This window comes from Acipenser ruthenus, chromosome 10, assembly GCF_902713425.1.
Source record: "Acipenser ruthenus chromosome 10, fAciRut3.2 maternal haplotype, whole genome shotgun sequence".
In the NCBI taxonomy this organism is placed as follows: domain Eukaryota; kingdom Metazoa; phylum Chordata; class Actinopteri; order Acipenseriformes; family Acipenseridae; genus Acipenser; species Acipenser ruthenus.
The window spans coordinates 40,580,859-40,602,192 of record NC_081198.1 but is presented as its reverse complement, the minus strand read 5'-3'; the positions used below and the strand labels follow the sequence as shown (position 1 = coordinate 40,602,192).

The following is a 21,334-nucleotide window of genomic DNA, read 5'->3' as shown; positions in this document are numbered from 1 at the left end:
CCTACCATGTCATACTACTGCAAATAAGTGTAATTTATTTCTAGTTCTGCCAATGGTAAATTCAGTTACAGTATGAAACAGTTTTTATTACAAAAGGACAATGAGGAGGGCAATGATATTTCTTCAGTTTCAAACCCTACATTGCATGCAATGTATAAATTATTTTCATACTGTTCATACTAGTCTAAAGGGCTCAGAATTAAATACACAACTACACACTGTACAAAGTCTGCATTAATATATGAGCCCATTTCTGAAAGGTTCACATTAATACAGTGAAATGACCTTTTTAAGGGAATTCTGTAAAAGACCAACATGGTCACAGATAAGAAGACATAGTTACAGTGTCTTTGTTTATTTAACAGTTTCTCACACCTTTACAAAAACACGTGTGAACTGTATTTGCATGTATTTTTAAAGTGTGTGTATGTACTGCACAATGTGCTTTTGAACAAGTACAATACGGTCTCTAACACCAATTGTGCAACCCTCAGCTTTGCATCTTTTTAAGGGGTTACACTACTGTATATGTACACCTTTTAAATATCTTCCAATTACAGACCTATAAAAATCCCACAAACTATTCAGAACACTGTAAAAAAAAAATACAAATAGAAACGGATGACGCTGGGGCTCCCGAGTAGCACATCCGGTATATGCAGTCCGCGTGGCTATAGCCTGGAGATCGCGGTTTGGGTCCAGGCTATTCCACAGCCGACCGTGGACGGGAGTTCCCAGGGGGCGGCGCACAACTGGCCGAGCGGCGCCTGGGTGGGGAGGGTCTAGGTCGGCTCACCGTTCACCAGCGACCCCTGTAGGCTGACCGGGTGCCTGTGGGCCTTCCTGTAAGCTACCCGGAGCTGCGTGGTCCTCCGACGCTGTAGCTCCGAGGTGGTTGCATGGCGGGCCTGCAGAGTGAAAAGAAGCAGACGGCTGACGGCACACGTTTTGGAGGACGCGTGTCCATCTTCGTCTCCCTCGAGTCAGCGCGGGGGTGGCAGCGGTGAGCCAGGTTGAAATAAAAATAATTGTACACTTGAAATTGCGGAGAAAATAAGAAAAACAATTGTTGATTCCAAATTAAAAAGAAAAAAAAGAAAAGGGTAGCGCCAACTTTTTTTTACCCCAAAAACAATGTTGTTTATTAAAAAACACATACAAATACCACAAAGTAACAAACTAAAAACTGTAGCAGACCACACATCTCTTCCTAGTAGTTTTTTTACACACTTTTTAAAAACTCTTTTTATTTAAAATTTGGAAAACATTTTGCATATGTTTAAAGACAAAAATTATGCATCCCTGATGCATTATCAGAATTATTAAACTACTTGTCAATCAATTATAAACATGGACTGATATTGAAAAATAGCAATTGCACAATCATTTTGTTTACTGTTCACGTAGTTAAACATTTTTTTGCTTCAAAAAACAATAAAATCTTTCCTCTGAAATAAGGCATTTTCAAGAAGAATATATATTTTTAAAAAACATGTAGATTTGCATAGTTAAAGCACAGTAACACTGTGAGCGCAACATCATATAAACCATTATTCTTTTGAGGATAAAAATATTCTTTACAACAAATGATGCTAATGACTAACCACAGATATATAACCTAATACAATGCATTATTTTCATGAATATTTTCCCAGTATTCTTTTTTCATATAAAACCCATTAACTAAAATGTGGGATCTGTGAGAGAACAATTTAATTTTTTTTTCCTTGCAGAGTTTACTTAATGTAAAAAAAACCCACAAACGTCTGCATCAGTCTGTGCTTTGATAAGAATACATACATACAGATATCAACTTTTTTAAAACATAACTTTTTTTTTCTTTTGTTTGCTACAGCAGTCGTGTGCATTAAAAAAAATACAAATATTAATTAAAAATTGGTCCTTATGTTATGCTAATTGAAATGTCTTGTAGAAAAGCATGTTAAATGTGTTATCTACAAAACACACACTCAGAAACGTGTCTGTACGTCTATAGTTTTGGAAACACAGTAGTTTTGTAAGGCACTTTTACTAGCAAAAGACACTGGTACTTCACTGAAGCCCCAATGCTGCAAGACTTATCAGACACTGAACAAAGCCAACAGAAAAAAGCACAAGAGAAATGACCATGGGCACAGCCCTGTAAAGAAACAAAAGAGCTCCCGATGGAAGGAGTGGTAATCCTGTGCAGACACCCAGATCACCTTGGAATAGGGGGGAGTGGTGGAGCACCTCTTTCTCTTCCTACTGAGCCTATACAAACAAATCAAAATGAGTTCAATTAGTTTGTCAAACATACATAACAAAATGCATTTTTGGTAGGAAGAGGGCAGGGAGGAAGTGGTCCATGTATCTATTGTTTTTTTGATTTGGCAAATGTAAGGCTAATACCCTGTCAGGTGAGCCAATCAGTCTTTCAAACTTTCTTACAGAAACAACTGTTGATCATCAATTGGCAATCAGAATAAAAAGGGAGGCTGATTCCAGAAAAGAGCGAGAACGGAACAGAGCTGATGTAAGCATGTGTCAGATTGTGCAGAATTAAAAGGAAGAAGAAACGTTTTGTTGTTTTTGACTACTACCTTGCCTGTAGCATTAATTGAAGAAAGACTAAGATGAAAGGCTGTAACATTCTGACAAGCCAACAAGGAGAAGGATGGGGAATTACCTCTGCTTTCATTTCTTCCCAGTTTGCTGGGGTAGACCTTCTGAGTTGGTATATATGGGTCAGGTGGTGGCAACTCTGAAACAGGATGAAAAGAGAATCTGCCTTCCCACTCATCTGCCAAACAAAAAGACATACGCTGTTTATTTATTCTCAAAAGGATATGGCCCTAAATGTACACATGTAAGCGTAACACTAGCCGATACAATTTAAAAGCCAAAACCGATTTACGTGAAGCCTCTGTGATACAAATTTATAAATGCATGGATATACTGTACCATGTGTTTACCATGCATGTCTGCCATACCTGGCTAGCCTGTGCTTAACCATGAATCGACTAAGAAAAAAAATATCATATTAACTGGAAACGAAAAACCACTCTCTCTTCTAAAAAAATGCAGTTTTTAGTGTAACCATCAGATGGCATTTCAACAGTTTTACAAAGTGATAATAGAGCATCCCATTTGTTTGGCAAGGGGAACCTTAATTTAAAGACAGACTGTTTGTCTGTGAATAATTATCTTTATGAAAAACTGTTGTAAGAGATTGATAGTGACCAGTGATAATACTTAACATTAACAATAATTACACTCAGTCATTCCTATTTTAACTATAAATTCTAGGACAGATTGAAGGTATTACTGTAGCTAATATGTTTGTCTTCTTGAATTCTAATTTTATCACAAAAAAATTAATGTACCTTCGCATGCCATGTGGGGAGAGTCTTGGAAGCCGTTTCTCATTGGTGGTGGAGGTGGGAGAGGAGCTCCAGCACCAGGTCTGTCAGGAGGGAGTGGGGGTCTCCCCCCGCCCCTGTGGGGCTCGGCTCCAGGCCGGTTGGGTGGAGGTGGCGGAGGGGATGACCTTACGCTGCCTCCATTCCTGCCAACGGGAGGTGGAGGGGGGAGGGGCCCTGCAGGGAAGATTTAGGAAAGGTATTGACAAGAGCTGCCGTCTTACTCTTCTTGGTAATTTTCTTAGACTAAGTAGGGTTAGTTGCTTGTGCAACTAAGAAAGCCATTATGACTGAAAGCAAGACAAGCGCGTCGATAACAATTTGAACAACATTTATTTATGTAAGTGGCTGTGGTTCTTCGTTGAACCTGGATTTTTCGCAAAATAGCAAAATACAGTATAGAAGGATGTCACTGCTTTCTGACTTTCATGTACCTAATTTTATTGGGTCATAAGCACAGTTCCTCACTAAACATCTTTAGCTGTGAGCATGTCTCATAGTGTAGTTTAGTTATCATGTTACTATGAATAAAGGCAGTTAGATATTCTAAAAAAAGTAAATTAAGTAAAAAAAAAAAAAAAAAATGAAGTGAAGTGTCAGATGGACCTGATTTCTTGGCTCACCTGATCGGCCAGGAGGTTCTTTGAAGGGGGGTGGTGGTCTCTCATTGGGAGGTGGGGGGAGGGGGCCGGTTCGGCCAGACATCGGCGGTGGAGGAGCTGGAGCATGAGAGTTCAGAGACAGATTCCTCTGGGGGAGCCTGGGAGTTTCTTCATCACCGCGGGGGGTGGGAGGGAAGGCAGATGGGCCTGGTCTGCTGGGGGGAGGAGGAGGAGGAGCCCCGCTAGCGACTGAAGGCCGAGGCACAGCAGGAACTGGAGGCTTATTGTTCTGAGAGGGAAGGGCTGGGGGCCCGTCTCTCTGCAGGGAGGACCTGCCTCCTGTGGGAAGGTGTGGGGGCCTGTCCTCCATGGGCCTGCCTGGTGCAGGAGGGAGTGGAGGCCGGCCTGAGCTGGGGACTGGAGGGCTGGAATGGGAAGGCTGACGAGAGAAGGGGGAGCTTCCTGGTAATGGTGGGCCCTGATTCCTGCCACCGAAGGAGGGTGGAGACGGAGCAGGGCTGGGGTTGAATGGCCTGCCTCCTCCTGGCACTGGTGGGGGGCCTCTGTTCTGCATACCGGACGGCATGGGGCGTGGCGTGTTGGGCACGGGAGGGGCCCCCACTCCACTCTCTGGCCTGGGGGGTGTCATCCTGCCTCTAGGAAAGTCCGGAGCACTGTTTCTCGGGACAGGAGGTGTTCCAGAAAATCTGGGTGGGGGGGCAGAGCTACCACCGAAAGGCTTGGCAGTTGTTGATCGTCCTCCAGGGGGCAATATTGGGGCTCTGCTCCCACCAGAATCTATAGAGAAAAACAAACACACACACTTTAAAAATGATATGTCACTCTCCACCATCAATTACTCAACACTCTCCTTCAGTTCATGTAGCCTCTCTTGGGTTGGTCTGTGAGGCTGTAATACATTCTTATAATGTGTGTCATTCAGTTGTTCAACAGCTATTTCTCAGAGCCTGACCTATTGCCTGCTTTGTAAGCAAACAATGGCCTTGTGTCCAGTTACTACTAAACATCATGTGATAAATGTTTTATTGTTACTTTTTATACTGTATTCAGGTTTTCTGGACAAAAAAAATAAACCATTTGATCATAACTTAGCAACCACATTAGAAGAGGTAAATGTCAAGGTCACCAACACATTTACTCCAAGGTGTTTACATAGCAGTGCAAGCATAAAGTATTTAAATGGACTAAAGTATTACATTCTCTCAGCCTTACTTTCTCTGCTCCCTGAAGATCTCAGCTTTGGCATGCCTCCCTGGAAGAGTCCACCTAATCCGCCTCCTGCACCTGCACCTCCTCCACCTCCTCCTCCTCCTCCACCTCCTCCACCTCCTCCACCTCCTCCACCGCCTGACCCTTTGGGCTCTGCAGAACAAGAACCAGACTAATCACGAATGTGTAGAAACATCATTGCAAGATTTTAAACACTTGATCACAGCAGTACAGGTGGTGGGTTTGCCAAGAGTTACTTATTATAAGCCCCCCTCCCCCCATTGTTTCATATAACTCATTATAACCAACCACCTTTATATCTTAATATTATAGTTTACTCAATTATAGATGTTTACTATATTGTTTTTGCAATACATTCATAGGTTTTCATTTGAAAAGTCTCAGAAATTGAATGAGCTTCTGTACTTACTGTCAATCAATGGGCTACTTCTGTCATTTGTTACAGCTTTCTTCAACCTCGTTCCTTTTGAAATATCTGTCAAAAGAGCATTTCTTCCGTTCTGTTGTGATTTGTTCAGAGCAGGTTTCTGTGTACTGGCCTAGAATACAATAAAAGTGTACTTAGCATGAATACAGACATGTTACATATGGTGTTACATAATAATAATAATACAAAAACAATGTCTGTATTCAAAGGCTAATATAATTATTTTTGAAAAAAACAATGGTACAAGTAATGATTCCTTTATCAATTGGTACATTCCTTAATAGACATAACAAAATCAAAATTCAAGGGAGGGTTTAGAGAGGGGCATTTGCATTGTGCCTGCTAGACTGCTAGTTGTGATTATTATCAGTATTAACTGTCATGGTTGTCTGTGTACGTTTTATCTTTGCCTACCACAAGATGACAGTGCTGAGAAGCAGTGTAGTGTAAAAGAGTCAATGAAGAGTCCCAGTCAGGCTTTGCCTTGTCACCAGCGTCTTGCAAGCCAGGCTGTTCAAGTCTGTCTCTGCCACAAAGGGTCGCTGTGGTGCAAATCTCTTTGGCAGACAGGTTGTACTATACGATTGTATACTCAGTTGAAACTGACTAATGTTTATTATGAAGTAAAAAAAAAAAAAAAAAAGTTTGCTTTTTTTATGAGGGTTGGCACTGAGTTATTGTGGTCACTGTCAGGAAGGCTGTGGCTGCAATTGTAAAAACAATAACACCTGGTAGGGAAAACGATTTAAGCTTCTGCTTTTTTCAAAATGAAATACCGGTAGATGTGTAGTTGTAACAGTCTTGAGTGTGAAGCTATTGTGTTATTTTACATTTGTTTATCTGCAGTTGCAATGAAAGACAGAGATTAATGTCGATAAACGTGGAACATTTACCTACATTAACCCGTCATTCATTGCATTGCCACAAAGGCATGCTGTTTTCATGTTGGGGTTGTGACACTTACCTGTGAGAATGTGGGAGGTGGGGGGGCGGCAGGTGGGGGAGGGGCTGGAGGTGGAGGAGCAGGCATCTTCTCTTCTTAATTTTCCTTCTTGTGCTTCTTACTCCTGCTAGAGAAGAGGCAATTGAGATGCTCCAGTAAAACAAAAATGTCAACCCTTGTAGATTTATGCCACCTAATGTCTGATTTCTAGCATTTTTCTCTTTTTTTCTTTTTTTGTTATGATTTTCAAAACTAAGCATAATTATAAATTAAAATGTTCAATTTTCCTGAAGTTGTTGTTTAGGTTAATTAATAAAATTAGGGGTAGATGATGTACCAAGATGGGCCAGTCGCAGTGCAAACATACCGCAGTTTGCATTTTCATTACGACAATTAGCAAAGTGCACAAATATGTTAATGAAGATAGCCGCACTATACTAATTTAAATATTATTTCGTAATTTTAGTGAGATCTCTAGTGAGAGTTGTGCGACATGTTTTCAAATAAAATACCGATTGTGGTTTGCTGCAGCAGAGGGTGCCCGAAGGACAACGTGTATACATGTAACTGTGCAAGAATCAAAATAACATTGTACAATACATTCTGTTCCATCTTCATTTTACCTATTTCAATACTGTTATAAAACAAAAGGCAGTTTAATCCCATCAGATTCTATAGTGGGGCCACAGTCTTCACCACCAAAAAGCTTTTCATGATCATACATAGCCATTCGCTAAACCGGACATGTTTGTCCGACATAAGGAGGTGTTGGGTTTAAAAACAATACAATAGAATCGCACAGACATACATTTACAGTTCTCGATGTATTTTAAATATAAATCATTGCGCTGAACTAACACCAATGTGTTTTGGGTAGGCTACACATTACATTATGTAAAAATATAAATCTGTACAGCAGGCCTGAACAGTATACAGTACAGTAGTAAATCAAATTAATACCTCACACATTTTTTTGTACTTTTGCCTACTGGTAACACAGAGTAAGTCATGCTGCTACATTGTACACATTGGCGTACAATGCGAATAAAATGATTTTAGGGATTTTTATTTTATTTTTATTATTGTTATTTTTAACTTGGTCTACTTAGTAGCCTAGACAATTAGCACACAATAGATCCTGGTCCTATACAGATGCTCAGAATGAGCTGGAGGGGTTAGTGGCACATGTGTGCAGTCTATTGCACCCAACACGCTGGGAAAACCAGAAATGTCATAGAAATGTGTTTTCAAGGCTTGTAAGTACACCCTGGCTTCAGTGAAAATCGGGTACTTGGGTGTTCGTCTCAAAAATACATTGAGCACAACTGGCAACACACGAGAAAAAGAGGACTGGGAAATGCCAGCAACAGTTGCAACTGTTTAAAACATGCTTTCAAAGGTTCTTAACACATTGATGCAATTGTAAGTGTCGCAATTGCCCGCAGCTTTAGTACATCTGATTACAATATTTTTGATCTCTCATTTGCACGATCTCCACCCTGTTTTTGCGAATTTCTGCAGGAACACCCAGAATTACATATTCATTTAAGGCTAAAGCGCAAATAAGAACTGCAGCTGCAAAGCATTCGTTAAAATGATGCTAACAGTGTTGCGTTTGTTTAATACATTTCACGCTACACTTCCGACTGGTTTGCATGTGGTTTGCAGCGATTGACACAGACGCAGCACTTTAGTACATCTACCCCTAGGTTCCCCACACAGTTCTAAAACTGTTACACACTACAAAGCACTGAGCCAGTATATTAAATTAAAGTCTTAAAGTTACGCACCATACCAAGAAGATTTGTTACCTCAAGTTTTTAAAAACCTTATGTGATGTAGAGGTTTTTTTTTATTTTTTACACTATGCTTTATTACTATGCAAGGGATGTGCTTGTGCCCTAATCAGGGCATCTAAGACACATTCTGACAAAAGAATAGCACATTCTACAAAGCCATTGCTCTAAATATCAGGTGATTGTCTCCATGCTGTTTTGAAAAACACAAATATGTTATTCTATGTAGTCCTTAAAAGTAGTTAACTTAACTTGAAAGTCACCCAATCACAAGAAAACCAGCGTTGTGTTTGAGATAATTACAGTGTGTGCATAAACCAAAAGCCTTTTAAAACACACTGTGTTAGATTTGATTCTGAAGTAGTCATGGTAAGTATAAACTGAATTGTTAGGTTAGTTTTGCATGTCAAAAAGAGAACAAGTTAGGCTGGTTAAACTTAGGCCTCTGACTTCCTGTTAAACTGGTCAACAGGAAGATCAGAGCTTCAAGCAAACCCACAGCCATCCTGCCACTTCGGTATTTCTGTTTTACAAAGCAGCTGTTAGAACGAAACATTCCAGACTTATAGCACAAAACATATCATTACAATGGAAGTGTGCTGTAAATCAACCACCAGTCACTTGCTAGATCCCATACAAATCATGTTTCTCTAATAAATATATGAAACCCATTCACAGGGACACAATGGGTCAGGTTTATCAAGGTCTTCAGACCAATGTAGAATTTGCAGCCCTTTTTGTGAAAGTCAAATACCACTTGTAATGTTACTTAACACGATCTTCAGAAAAAGCACCAAGTGTGTCTCAGGTGCATGTACATAATATCAAAACTGCTTGTGAAGATGCATGTTGAAATCTTCAGAAACCAAATAACGATCCATGATGTGGTACGGAACAGAGCCCTTGTTATGTTTTTTTATTTATTATTATTTTTATCTCTCTTCCTGCATTGATTTAGAGGACAGATCTCAAACCCCAGTGCACTAGAGCGGACATTTTGAAAAGAGCCTTGAAACAGAGTTTAAAGTTAGAAGTGTAAAAAGTTGTCAGGATGCTAACAATGAAAATAAAAATCACAGGTATGCTATTTAAACAGTTGTAGCAACATGTGGGGACGTGGAACACTATTTTGGAACCCCGCTACTTACTCTTTAATTCCCTGCTACATTTAACAATTTGGGAAGTGTATGTAGACTGAAACTTGGTTTTTATATCTTGAGCCAAATTAGAGCATTGTGGTTAGAGAGAGCAGAGTGGGAAACTACTTATTGTATATATACACAATACCTTCTGACAGGTATTGAAATGTAGGATACTGTCATCACAATTCTAATTACTCAAGCTTCATTCTTTCTTTTTTTTTGCACAAACCTAAGTAGTTTAACATACCACATGCATGGTTTTAGATAACTAGGCAAATTCTGAAAACGAATTTCACTGAAGATTAGGTCAGAGGGTAGGACAGAGAGTGGTGAATGTATGAAATGGGTTATTTAGCCATGTTGTTGATAATAAAACACTGTGATCCTTGAATACCCGACCTGCAACGATTTGAGATCAACCAGATGCTATGCTACTTCTCATAGTCTTCTTATGTCCTAATTAGACTTTGTCATATATTATATTCACTGATCAATGCCTTTCTCCCTCTTCTGGATAAGTCACGCCATTTTTAGTGTCCTACATCCATAGGCTGTGTAGAGTAGATTTGACTTGTGGCTGTGTGTTTATCTGTCAGCATGTAAAGTAGTACATGATATAAAACAGACAAGGTTCCCAAGATAGCCCTCAACATTGAATTCAATCAGTTATCAGTGTTGTCATCTTTATTGACCGTGTGTGATCTTCTATTTGTTCTTCAAATTTCGGCAAAATGGTTTGAAATATTAAACAAGTAAAGACATTTTTTTTCCCCCAGTAAACAGTAAAAGCAAAATGTGTGCAAAAAATGTACTGCGTCAGAGCTGGCTAGTTTCACAGCCCTGATTATCAGTAATTGTGGTCTACCTTACCTACATTAACATCCGGTAGTCCAAGATTAGTGCTATTTAGAATTTGTGAAACTAGCAGAGAAAGTTTAATATAAACTTTGTCAAAGCCCAGAAAGTGCACTTCTACATTTGCTTGTAAAACTAAAATAAATAATGCAATTTAATACCACATCTTGGATGAAAAATAAAAGTCAACCACACAGGATATGTTTTGGTATCCAAGCTACATCACCTATAATAAATAATGACCTCATGCAAGCCTGAATAAACTATGCCTGATCTATAAAAGGGGCCAATTTAATTCACATGTGCGTGTCCTCAAATGGCTCTGTACAGTAGAAAAGAATGTGTCCAGTGCTGCCTCACAGACTCTCAGGCAGCTGCATTCACACACAAAATGGTAAACCATGCCATAAAAATTACTTCATATTCTTTTACATTTACATTTTGACTTAACACTGAAAAATATGAAAAATGCGTATTTTAAAAGCACCACCTCTGTGGTTATCTCAGGATTATATCGACATATAAATCAAAACCTAAGGGGATAAAAAACACTTTAAAAAGTGCACACATGTTTCTTGATGTGAAAGAGTGGTTTTGCATTGCAGTGGCCTTTTTCTGATTCAGCTAAGCTATTTTGAGGTATGTTCATTTGTGAAAACCAATTGCTATTATGCAGAGATAGTGTGAAATTAATTAAACTACTTTAACTGGACTGTAGCCAGTAACTGTCATCCTGTGCCAGGGTTTCAATAAAGCCAATTCTTGGAAACGTTACGCTGAACTTACAAAAATTCATCTGGGAGTACCCACCACAAAGCCTGCATAGAAATTCACTTGTTTAGAAAAGCAGCTTAAATTACACGGTGCTTTCCAAGTTCAGCATTAAAGGCTACTCGTGCTGGAGCTGCAGTTTCCCATATAATTGTTTCCTACTGTTCTTCCACAGACACACTACTCTTAAGCAATGCAAGGTTCCTTGATGCTGAATTAACAAGACAAAGTGCAAAACAAGCATCCCGGCACCGCCTTCAATGCTGAGATACCCTTTGAACTGGTACACACAGACTGCAATTGACACTCTTAAAATACACAACCCTTTCATCTCAATTCTGTACCTTGAAGGCAAACAAACCAAAAAATAACAGTATCTCACAACTAATACATCCCTCTGGAGTAGCAAAAGCAGGAATATATTGGTAACTGTAGCCATTATGTTTGTGAAAACAATTTTAAACAGAATACAAAAATACTGTATGAGACAATCTTCCTCTTTCTCATAAGGATAGCCAATATTAAGTAATTCAAACTCCAAAACTTGTAGTGAAAGAGGATGCTTAAGAAAAGTTTAGCTGGAGAGAAGTAGATTAGTTTGACAGGGTCTGGATTTTCCTACAGTTCCAGCCATCTCACAATGGAATAACTTGCACAAACTAATCTTTAAGTAGATACCAATTTAACTTTGACAAAGAAAACATTGTGCAGTAGGCTTTACCACTGTTCAAAATGTCCTCTCTAGAACCAAGTCCTGTTACTTACTTCTTTCTAGAAATTCTGGACTTCACCACTGGTTCTCTTTCCTCCCTAACAATCAGACATAGCTCCCTTAAGGGCATAACCCAGGACTCTCTGTTTGCTGCACAGCAGGTGTGTGTGGTCTTGTTGCTTCTCTCACAGCTAGTGGGCTGGGAAATGATGGTAATAAGATCCTGTACAGTTCCAACTTGGGCTGATGTCAGTGCTCCATTGCACACGCCTCAGCAGTGCACACCTCAGTAGTGAACACCTCAGACAAGGTTACTGTTTGGGTGAAATTGCAGCAAGATCCGGAAGCAGGATCAGGTAACGGACAGTTATTTGTATGGTGGACATATTTCTACTATACATAAATGAAAATGCAGAAAGGAAAGATAACTACAGACACCGGCAACTGTTTCCAATGAATCTATCAGTCAGGGGCTTGTTTTCATCACTTTAAGTGTTGCTCTTTACATGCTGTTTGCGTGATACTGTCAGTGTAAGCTGTATCTGTTTTGCAAATCATTTAGTTAAACATAGGCACTGTACTAACATTTAGCAGAGAGATGATTTAGCATTCAGGTGACTGAAGATTTCCCTGTATTAGAATCATCTCTGAAAGTGTGATAACCAGGGCTTTTGAGTAACCGCAACCTTTTCACTGCCCTCCCCCTTCTGTGGCATAGCCATTTTTAGTTCTATTGCCTTTTTATTTTTACTTTAATTTTCATATATATATATGTGTTTTTATTTAAACACTTGTCCTTGAGTTCTGGCCTAATGCATAAAGCAGTGCATTTGCCAGATCTCCACTCAATAATAAAAGAGTGGAGAATGATACATATTTTAGTTTGCCAACCACTAGGTTTGTTCAAGACAGTTCCTTATGAATGTTAAAATCCCAAAAGTGTGTGCTATTCAGTATAAGGTACACTGTGTAGGCCTGTGCATATGACACCAAAATCTCACAGCAACTTTATGCATGATGGTCAACTGAATGTTGCATAGCCTGTGATGTTGTGATTCATATTCAAACAGAGCACAGAATTCCACTGACTAAACAGATGTTGTTGTAGGAAGCCAAAAGCATGCTAAATACCATTTAAAAATGAGAAATGATTATAAAAACATGGTTAACTATGATAAAGCATGGTGAGTGAATATGGCATCCATTGCATGGCAACGCACTACAGTAGACGAAAGGAAAACAAAACATTGAAAAGGTTAATGAATTTGTAATTTGGAGATTTAAATTCTTTTAAATAACAGTAAAGGCACCGTTCAACGTTTTTTTCACAATAAAACTCGGATTGTCTGGCATTACCTTAGTAGTTGAATTTGTTTATAGGGTAGCCCTTCTGACATGGTCTCTGTAATGCTACAGTAAAAGTGTGGTCAAAGCAAACAAAACTCAAGTTACTGTGCTTATACAACAAACGCAATTCATAACTAAAGGTTATTTGTAAACTGATTTGAAACAGTTTTAAATAATTGCTAAATTCTTACTGAAAAAATGTATTTCTCAGAATTCCAAAGGTATTTACAATGAGGTATTCACTAGCACCAGAGAAGCTGGATTTCCAAGTCATGTGGCTTTTTTCAACAGGGTTACTGAAAAAGCAAGCTACTTCTCATGAAATAAATATATCTTCTTTACTAAAACTACAGCTCATCTCAAGGTGTTGTTTGGGTGTATGGAACACAATGCTTGTGGGTGATATCTACATTTTAAACTAATGGGATTTCCATTGTTTTGTGCGGTATTACTACATCACTGTAGCTGTGAATAGGATAAATGCATAACAAATTGGAATACTGAGTCAAACGCCTGACTGTCCCAGATGAGAATTAGTCTTGTGACATTAAATCAGTGAGTCAAAGCAGATTGCTTTCTCTCAAGATGCTTTGTTCATTCACTGTCTGGGATCCTGGCAAGAAGGATGGTCTAATGTGGCATGCATTTCCAGGGCAGAAGTAGTGTTTTACCCGGTTTCTTCACTGGGACTCTTAAATTAATAAGATTTGGCTCACAGTCCTCTGCTTTTCCCTTTACTCTTGCAATAAATCAGGTTATGTATTTAAAAACCCTGCTGAGTGTCTCAAATAACACCCTGCCTTGAAACTAACATGCTCAGGGGTACCTTGTTGCTTTGATCTAAGCCACTGTGGTAGTCAAGGGAATGCACTTTTTTGAGCTGAGGGTGCTGCTGTCTTTTCATGTTTGCCAAAAATATTTATCTACTGGAAACACAAATACACAGACACACACACCAACTTTACTTTACTGCTACTATCTGTGACAAAAACAATTAATGGTGCGACAACTGACTGACTTACTGTACACTGCCATCATGGAAAAAAGTGTGGAGACAGCGGTTAGGGTTTTTAGTTCCGCAGTGCGCACTCAACTGAACCTTCATTATTGCTTCTCTGCAGTAATAAGCTTGTGGCCAGTGTGCACCATAAAAGATATCAAATCTTTTGGCATAGAAACTCCCGTACGGATAGTATCAAGTGTGTGAAAACTTGACACAGCACTTTCAAGGTTCAAACAGATGAATTTATAATAAGCCTTCAAAAGTATGATAAAAGGAGTTTTCTTCCTCCATAAATTATGCTGAACAGTTTCCCTTCTTCAGTTATTTAAATGAACATTACCTAAGCTTCCATCCTTCAATTTTTTTCAACTTAAATTCTTTAACAAGGCATGACAAATAGGAACCAGAAAACTGTAATACATTATTAAGAACACATATCATGAGATAACTAACAGATCAAATAAATACAGATATGCAGAGCGTATTACTATACTTTAAAAACTATTCACCAAAAAAGATCGTGTGAAACAGTGGGACAAAACACAGCACATTATTCACAGCGAAACGAGAAACGAGCTAGAGTTTATATGCAACACGTGAGACAGTGTGGTGTACTGCAGTGTGAAATTCTGTTTAATATATACATGTATGTATGTATGTATGTATGTGTGTGTGTATATATATATATATATATATATATATATATATATACACACAACCACACAAGGATCAGCAATCTATATGTACGTGACACTCATGTTCATTGGTTGCATTTCCTTCACTGTGAAAGCAACACTTATTATCCTGTTTTAGCTGATCTAACCACCTCTCAGTGAGATCTGATAGCCCTTTACATCTTCACTATAAACACTTCCTGTCTTTTTTGGTCTAGCTCTAAGATGGAGTGTCTGCTAAATTCTGTACTAATATTACAGAAAATATTCTGTAAAATGTTGCCCTTGACTTGGCAGACCATGCCTGTGACAGGGCAGGTTTTTACTGAGCTTTTTCTCCAACACAAAGATGTACAATGCTGGGTTAATATTTGATCAAATTAACTACAATCTCACTGCCACCTGCACACTTGCTGTATTAAATTAACTGAAAGTGTAAAACGACTGTAGTTGCACAGATAGTTTGTTGGAGGTTAATGTAAAGAGATTGTATAGTAAATGCATTTGTTTAGTAGATCACTATCTAATAGAAGCTATCAAAACTGGTTGTCAGTAAAATGCAAATGCCACCCAGGACTACAGATATGCCAGGACCAAAATCTATTGATCAAGAAAACAAATAGAAAAACAATAAACAAGTGCAGTGAGTATGTCCTGCTTCTGACATGGACGCACAAATCTGTGTTAATGGGTAATTGTATGTAAAAATAATGTGATATCTGTATAATGTGAAATAATGTATAATGTGATATCTTGTAACAATTGTAAGTCGCCCTAGATAAGGGCGTCTGCTAAGAAATAAATAATAATAATAATAATAATAATGTACTGAACCATCTTAAATTATTTACAAAATAAAGATGCACCTTCATGCTTCAGGTAAAATAAACAGTGCTGGGTCACTCATGGATGATATCCAGACAGGCACCTTACCCAAAATGACTTCACAAACAGGATTGTTCCAGCAGCTTGCTCTGCTTTCAATATACTGCTGTTTATTTGATTATACAGAACTTAACAGCAAAATGTTATCTTTTTTTTTTGTATGCTCTCCTGTTTGTCTGCTTGGGTAAGTTACCCATGCTAAATGTTTTAATCTTTTGCAATCAGAGAACCAGGGGTTATTAAAATGCAAAACAAATAAAAATACTGGCAAGCAATATAAGCAGAGAGTAGTTCTGCATTCCAAGTTGATGTCTTTCCATAAATGGATACAGTTGTTTGCATATGTGTACAATAAAATAACACAGTGAAGCAATAACAGTGAGGCCAGCAATTAGCCTATGCTGAATTTACTCTGCTTTACATCCTAGTATATAATCAGTTCACCCACCAAAAACATGCCACTTTAGGTTAGGTTAATTCCAGGCAGTTTGTAACATGTCCTTCATACAGTAAATGAAAGAATTCCTATTGTGTTACAGTACAGTTTGGAATTTCCTAATGGCTGTTTTTTGCGGGTTCACAAGATAATGCTAAAGTTAGTTTCACGTTCTGTTTGATGGCTGCATTTGAGTTCCTTCTGTGGTTACAGCCCAGCGCCACGCTTGCAATAGCACAGGCAAGGTCTACAGGACTTTAAACAAGTAACCAGCCAGTGCTACAGCAGAGGAGCCATCCCAGATCCCAGAGAAAATTAGAAACACCCTCATTTATCCCTTTTACTGTCCTTTCGCAAGATCAAAGATCAAAGGAGGCTTTAAAAACGCTTACCTTATGTGCTCTCGGTAGCATTCTCAAAACATCAGTTCCTTCAGTTTAGCATGAGCTTCCTGTAATCTACAGACAAAACGTCACACTTCCTCACTGCACTTTGTGAAGCTTGTCGAACTTCTCTAAGAGCACCGCTCAGACACATGTTGTGAAGAAGAACCATCTTTCAATCGAAAATAGTCACTCTAGTGTTACTATTTTAATAGCCAGCTGGACCACAGTTGCTAAGCTTTTGCTCAAGTTTGTGACATTACAAAATTAGAAACAACTTTAATGTGCTTAGTGTAAAATCCCTAAATGTACATTCTGAGGTTTTCTTGTGAATTCAAACAATACCAACTGGCTAAAAAATAAACCTGGCTCCCTGGCAATTAAAGATTTGAAACAGTTAATAAAATGTTGCATTTTAATATTATCCCCGCACTTCAGTTGCTTTTCATAGAAAAGTACAAAGGTTTTAACAGAACATAGTAGACCATCGCAAAGGAATTTGGTTATTTTTAATAGGATCTAGGTTTTCTCAGTACTGAAGTATTTAAGTACTCCGGTTTCCATCTCAAGACTGCTGCCCTACATAACAAACTGCCTACAGACCCAGATACATACTCTTAGGTTATGCCATCAAGCACAGAGGCATTCTTGTCTTAGATGGGAAGCTTCACAGTGAGATCTTTTCATTAACTTATACACTGTCGAGGGCATATACTGTAGTGTAATTGCAGAGATAAATAAGCTTCTGTTATTTGCTTCCCTGCAGTCATTATACTATTTGTCAATTCAAGCACTGCAATTATCACTGTCAAAGGGTGAGGAGTGATTAGCCTTTCATTTCTATTTCTTTACTAATCACCGACTCTTTTTCAAAGTATAACAGGAAGTTTAAATTTGTTTTTCACTGAGCACCAAGATTGGACTGTCACCTTAAACCCATCTTGTCTATGCCTGCTCTTGCTGGTTAATGTGACATCTAGTGGAAACAGCAAGCATCCTTTCAACAGCAAACTGCTGGTGTGGAAAGCGAGCCCTACTTCCTTCACCTACTGTGATGTCTCTAAAGAGAGAAGTAAACTTGATTTAAAAAAATAAATACAATGTATGGTTTCTGATCTGCAGCACAGGCACTAATTCCCACACTTCAAACCTTCCCCAGCTCAACACAGCAGGGTTTTCAAAATAAGCAGGCAACCGGTGTGACAAAAATGCAGAAAATGCATCCCTGTTAGAAAATGCATCCCCGTCAGAGAATGCATCCCCGTCAGAAAATGCATCCCCGTCAGAAAATACATCCCTGTTAGAAAATGCATCCCCGTCAGAGAATGCATCCCCGTCAGAGAATGCATCCCCGTCAGAGAATGCATCCCCGTCAGAGAATGCATCCCCGTCAGAAAATGCATCCCCGTCAGAAAATGCATCCCTGTTAGAAAATGCATCCCCGTCAGAAAATGCATCCCCGTCAGAAAATGCATCCCTGTCAGAAAATGCATTCTGATAGCATTTTCTAACATTGTTGTATATTGAATTTTGCATCCCTGTCATAAATGCATCCCATACTATTATGCGGGTTCATTTATTGACGTTACAATGTTTACATGGAAATATGCAAATATGCAACTATTTATTTTACTTAAATAGTAAAAAAAAAAAAGTCAGTTTTCTAATACATAACTCAATAACTCATTAAAAATAGCATCACAGTTTTGTAGACATCTTTCATATACTGACTCTAACAAAACAACATATTGTAAGAACCCTGGGTCTGCTGTAACCGCGTTCGGGAAGGTTCTGACCCAGGGTCAACAGTTCAGTGCAGAAGGTGTTCAAAGACGTCAGAGACAGGAGAATCCCCACCAATCGGGCTTGGCTTGCTGTGCCAGTGTCCAATCAAAGTGTATAAACATGTATTCAACTGATTGCTTTTGCAAGGTGCAAGTTAGTTATTCCTAAAAGCAACAACTTTTAGCTTGTTGCTCATTTCATTGGATGGCTTGATCAATAAAAAAATACAAATGTATGTGCTAGTAATTAATAACTATATGCACATGTATTTAACCAATTGCTCTTTTTAAACATCTCGTACAACTGTCTTATTTCATGTGTAAAACATGTTTTAGTTTTTCTCTGCCATTTAAGGTCCACACAAACCTGCCTAGACCCCCTCTGCAGCTCAGTGCATTTCAGAAAGTTGCATGAGATGGCTTATTTTACAGAAAGCTTGAAACGTTAACATAGAACACAGTGAATGGAAAAATAATCCGGTAAAACAGCAGCACCAGCATATAAATACAGAATAATAGGGAACTTGAACTTCTTTTTTAAAATGTAAATAGCAATAAATAACTGCTGTGCTGTTTATAACTGTTGTGCTGTTGAAGCAGGAGTATCTGGCATTACATTTAATAAGTTTACTTGGCTTTTTAAGTACATTGCTTAGAAAAAGCAGGTGACTTGTTTCTTGTAATTGTGGTAATCTTAGTCCCAAAAATGAGTGACCCTTGTTTGCTTCTTTTGGCCAGCAACAGCCACTCTATTCTGGTAAGAGCTTTATTCCTGTATTGCGATCACAAAACTTGGGATTCAAAGTCACATTCAGTAGGGCTGGTGACCATCGAGATTCGAAGTTCAGGTCTTCCATTCAGTGAATTTGTTTTAGGTAAGATGGACAGGTTAACCTCACTGCTTCATTAATGCTTTTCCCACTGGCTAGCGTCGATGTTTATGTGGGCTATATTCTACAAATGTCCACATTTCTAAATCTTAACAGAATTCACAATGGGTATTATATATATATAAAAAAAACGTTAACTGTATAAGAATAGTTTCAATTTGTTAGTATTGCAAAATAAATGAACCAGGAGTTTTAATACCTAAATGTTGTCAAATCTAAGTACCTATATAACGGTTTGTTCATTGCACCTAGGTAATGTCCAGCATTAGCTGTTATGAATCATGAAACATCACTTAACCGTGCAACCATCTCGACGATGCCTCTTTAAATAGTCTAATCACCACTCCCAAAGAAACACAGGCAAAAATGTTTCCGCTTTACAGTTCTCTGTCGCCTTTGTTGAACATGCGTTTTAACAATACACATATTTGACTTACCGGTCTGTGTTTCTTTTTTTTCCCCTCTATTTTCTTACATCACTGACAGTTGATGATAATTTCCCTACAGATTTTGCAAAAGCGACATTAAGTGCTGCTAAATTCACTGCGACTGTGTGAAACTTCTGCTTCCTCTCAATCCGGGACCTTCTTAGTGATGTAATGTTTCCAGATGTGGTTCTTGCAGTTTTACACACATTGTAAACCATTTACTATTACAGTCAAACCTCTTTATACCGCCAGGTAAGGGCCATGGGCAAAAACGGGCAATAAGCGAGGGTGGCGTTATAGTGAGGGTCAACAGAAAAACAAAACAACACACACAGCCTTCTAGGTTTGCAATAAATTCAAACGTTTTAATTTTTTAGTTATACAATTACAGTATCTCCAGGCCATTTTGATAAAACATTAATCTTTTTTTAAAACTACAGTACTAGTTCTTAACACAACTGTATACTAGTGACGTTTTTATCATCTTTTCCCATCTGTATGAAACATACATGGTTACTTTTGAGGAACGGTTTAATAATAAATAAATAAATAAATAAATAAATAACTCACTCATTTAGTTTCAAATCACCCAAACAACAATTCCATAAAATCAAAAAAGCGTAAGATTTTTTTTTTTTACTTACTGTCATTTGAACTTTGCTGTTTGTGGCACAAATGTACGCCTGCTTACTACCCTCTCTCCCCCCCCATTGAACGTTGCGATCTATTTATTTCACAAAGCAATTTAAGCTCAACAGCATTCTTTTTTATGCAGTTAAAAAAAAAAAACTTTGAATATGTACATGCAAGCCTTTTTTTAAACGAAAAGTAACAAACAAAACAAAAACTAAAAAAAAAACTGCTGTTTAGAAAACTGATACTTTAGTTAAAGTCAGTCTTTTTTGTGCAAAACTTGCACGTAAACAAACAAACCTCTTACCGTACTTTTTTTTTTTTTTTTTTAAACTTACTGTGGTTTATAAAAGTCACTTTTTAGACTGCGTCAAGCCTTTTTCAGGTAAACAAATCGACCTGTTCCATTAAGGTAAGCCGTTTGTTGATCCATTATTATTTATTTGTATTTCTTAGCAGACGCCCTTATCCATTAGAATGTCTCAGATTGTCCTTTGATTAACAGTATATGCCTCACTTAGGAGAGAAAACATTTGCGATGTCTTGCTGACTTGCTTTCTTATTTTCAGATGCATACATGCAGATTTGTTTCTTTTTGCTCGTGTTGACTAGTCGACTCGCCATTTTGTACTTGTGTACGAATTAGGAAAGTGAGTCAAAGGTTAACTGCATAAGGTTGTTGTTTTAATTGGCCATGATTATTTCGCTGGCGCTACAATGAGGGGAACTGCAATGCTTATATTTACGTTTTCTTAGCTTGGCCTACAAATAGCACTGTTTTCACATTGGTGACATTTGTTCAGAGAGAACAGCTGGCGGCATGCGAGGGTGGCGTTATAAAGAGGGGCGGTATAACGCGGGACAACTGAAAAATAAAACAATGCAACACAGGTGCACACTGGAAAATTAGACTTTCAAACACAAATGTTGATGCTGAAATCCAGCTGCAACATAATTATAAGACTTTAATG

General features: G+C 38.3%; 1 protein-coding gene across 4 annotated transcripts; it reads right to left on the bottom strand.

Annotated features, from left to right (window-relative positions):
• Nucleotides 1–157: 157 nt before the first annotated feature.
• LOC117413874 (WAS/WASL-interacting protein family member 1-like) lies at nucleotides 158–21,164 on the bottom strand. Of its 4 annotated transcripts, none has more exons than XM_059032235.1 (8): nucleotides 20,702–21,164; nucleotides 6,646–6,751; nucleotides 5,664–5,793; nucleotides 5,237–5,386; nucleotides 4,025–4,801; nucleotides 3,366–3,578; nucleotides 2,669–2,782; nucleotides 158–2,253 (listed from the first exon to the last, which is right to left on the bottom strand). In XM_059032235.1, exons 2-8 carry the CDS (start codon nucleotides 6,709–6,711, stop codon nucleotides 2,201–2,203), a joined length of 1,503 nt encoding a protein of 500 aa, XP_058888218.1. In that variant the 5' UTR covers nucleotides 6,712–6,751; nucleotides 20,702–21,164; the 3' UTR covers nucleotides 158–2,200. The 4 variants fall into 4 exon arrangements, with proteins under 4 accessions (XP_058888218.1, XP_033879167.3, XP_033879183.3 ...); XM_034023276.3 differs by lacking the exon at nucleotides 20,702–21,164 and adding an exon at nucleotides 19,740–19,880; XM_034023292.3 differs by lacking the exon at nucleotides 20,702–21,164 and adding an exon at nucleotides 19,740–19,880 and having other exon boundaries at nucleotides 6,646–6,748.
• Nucleotides 21,165–21,334: the final 170 nt, after the last annotated feature.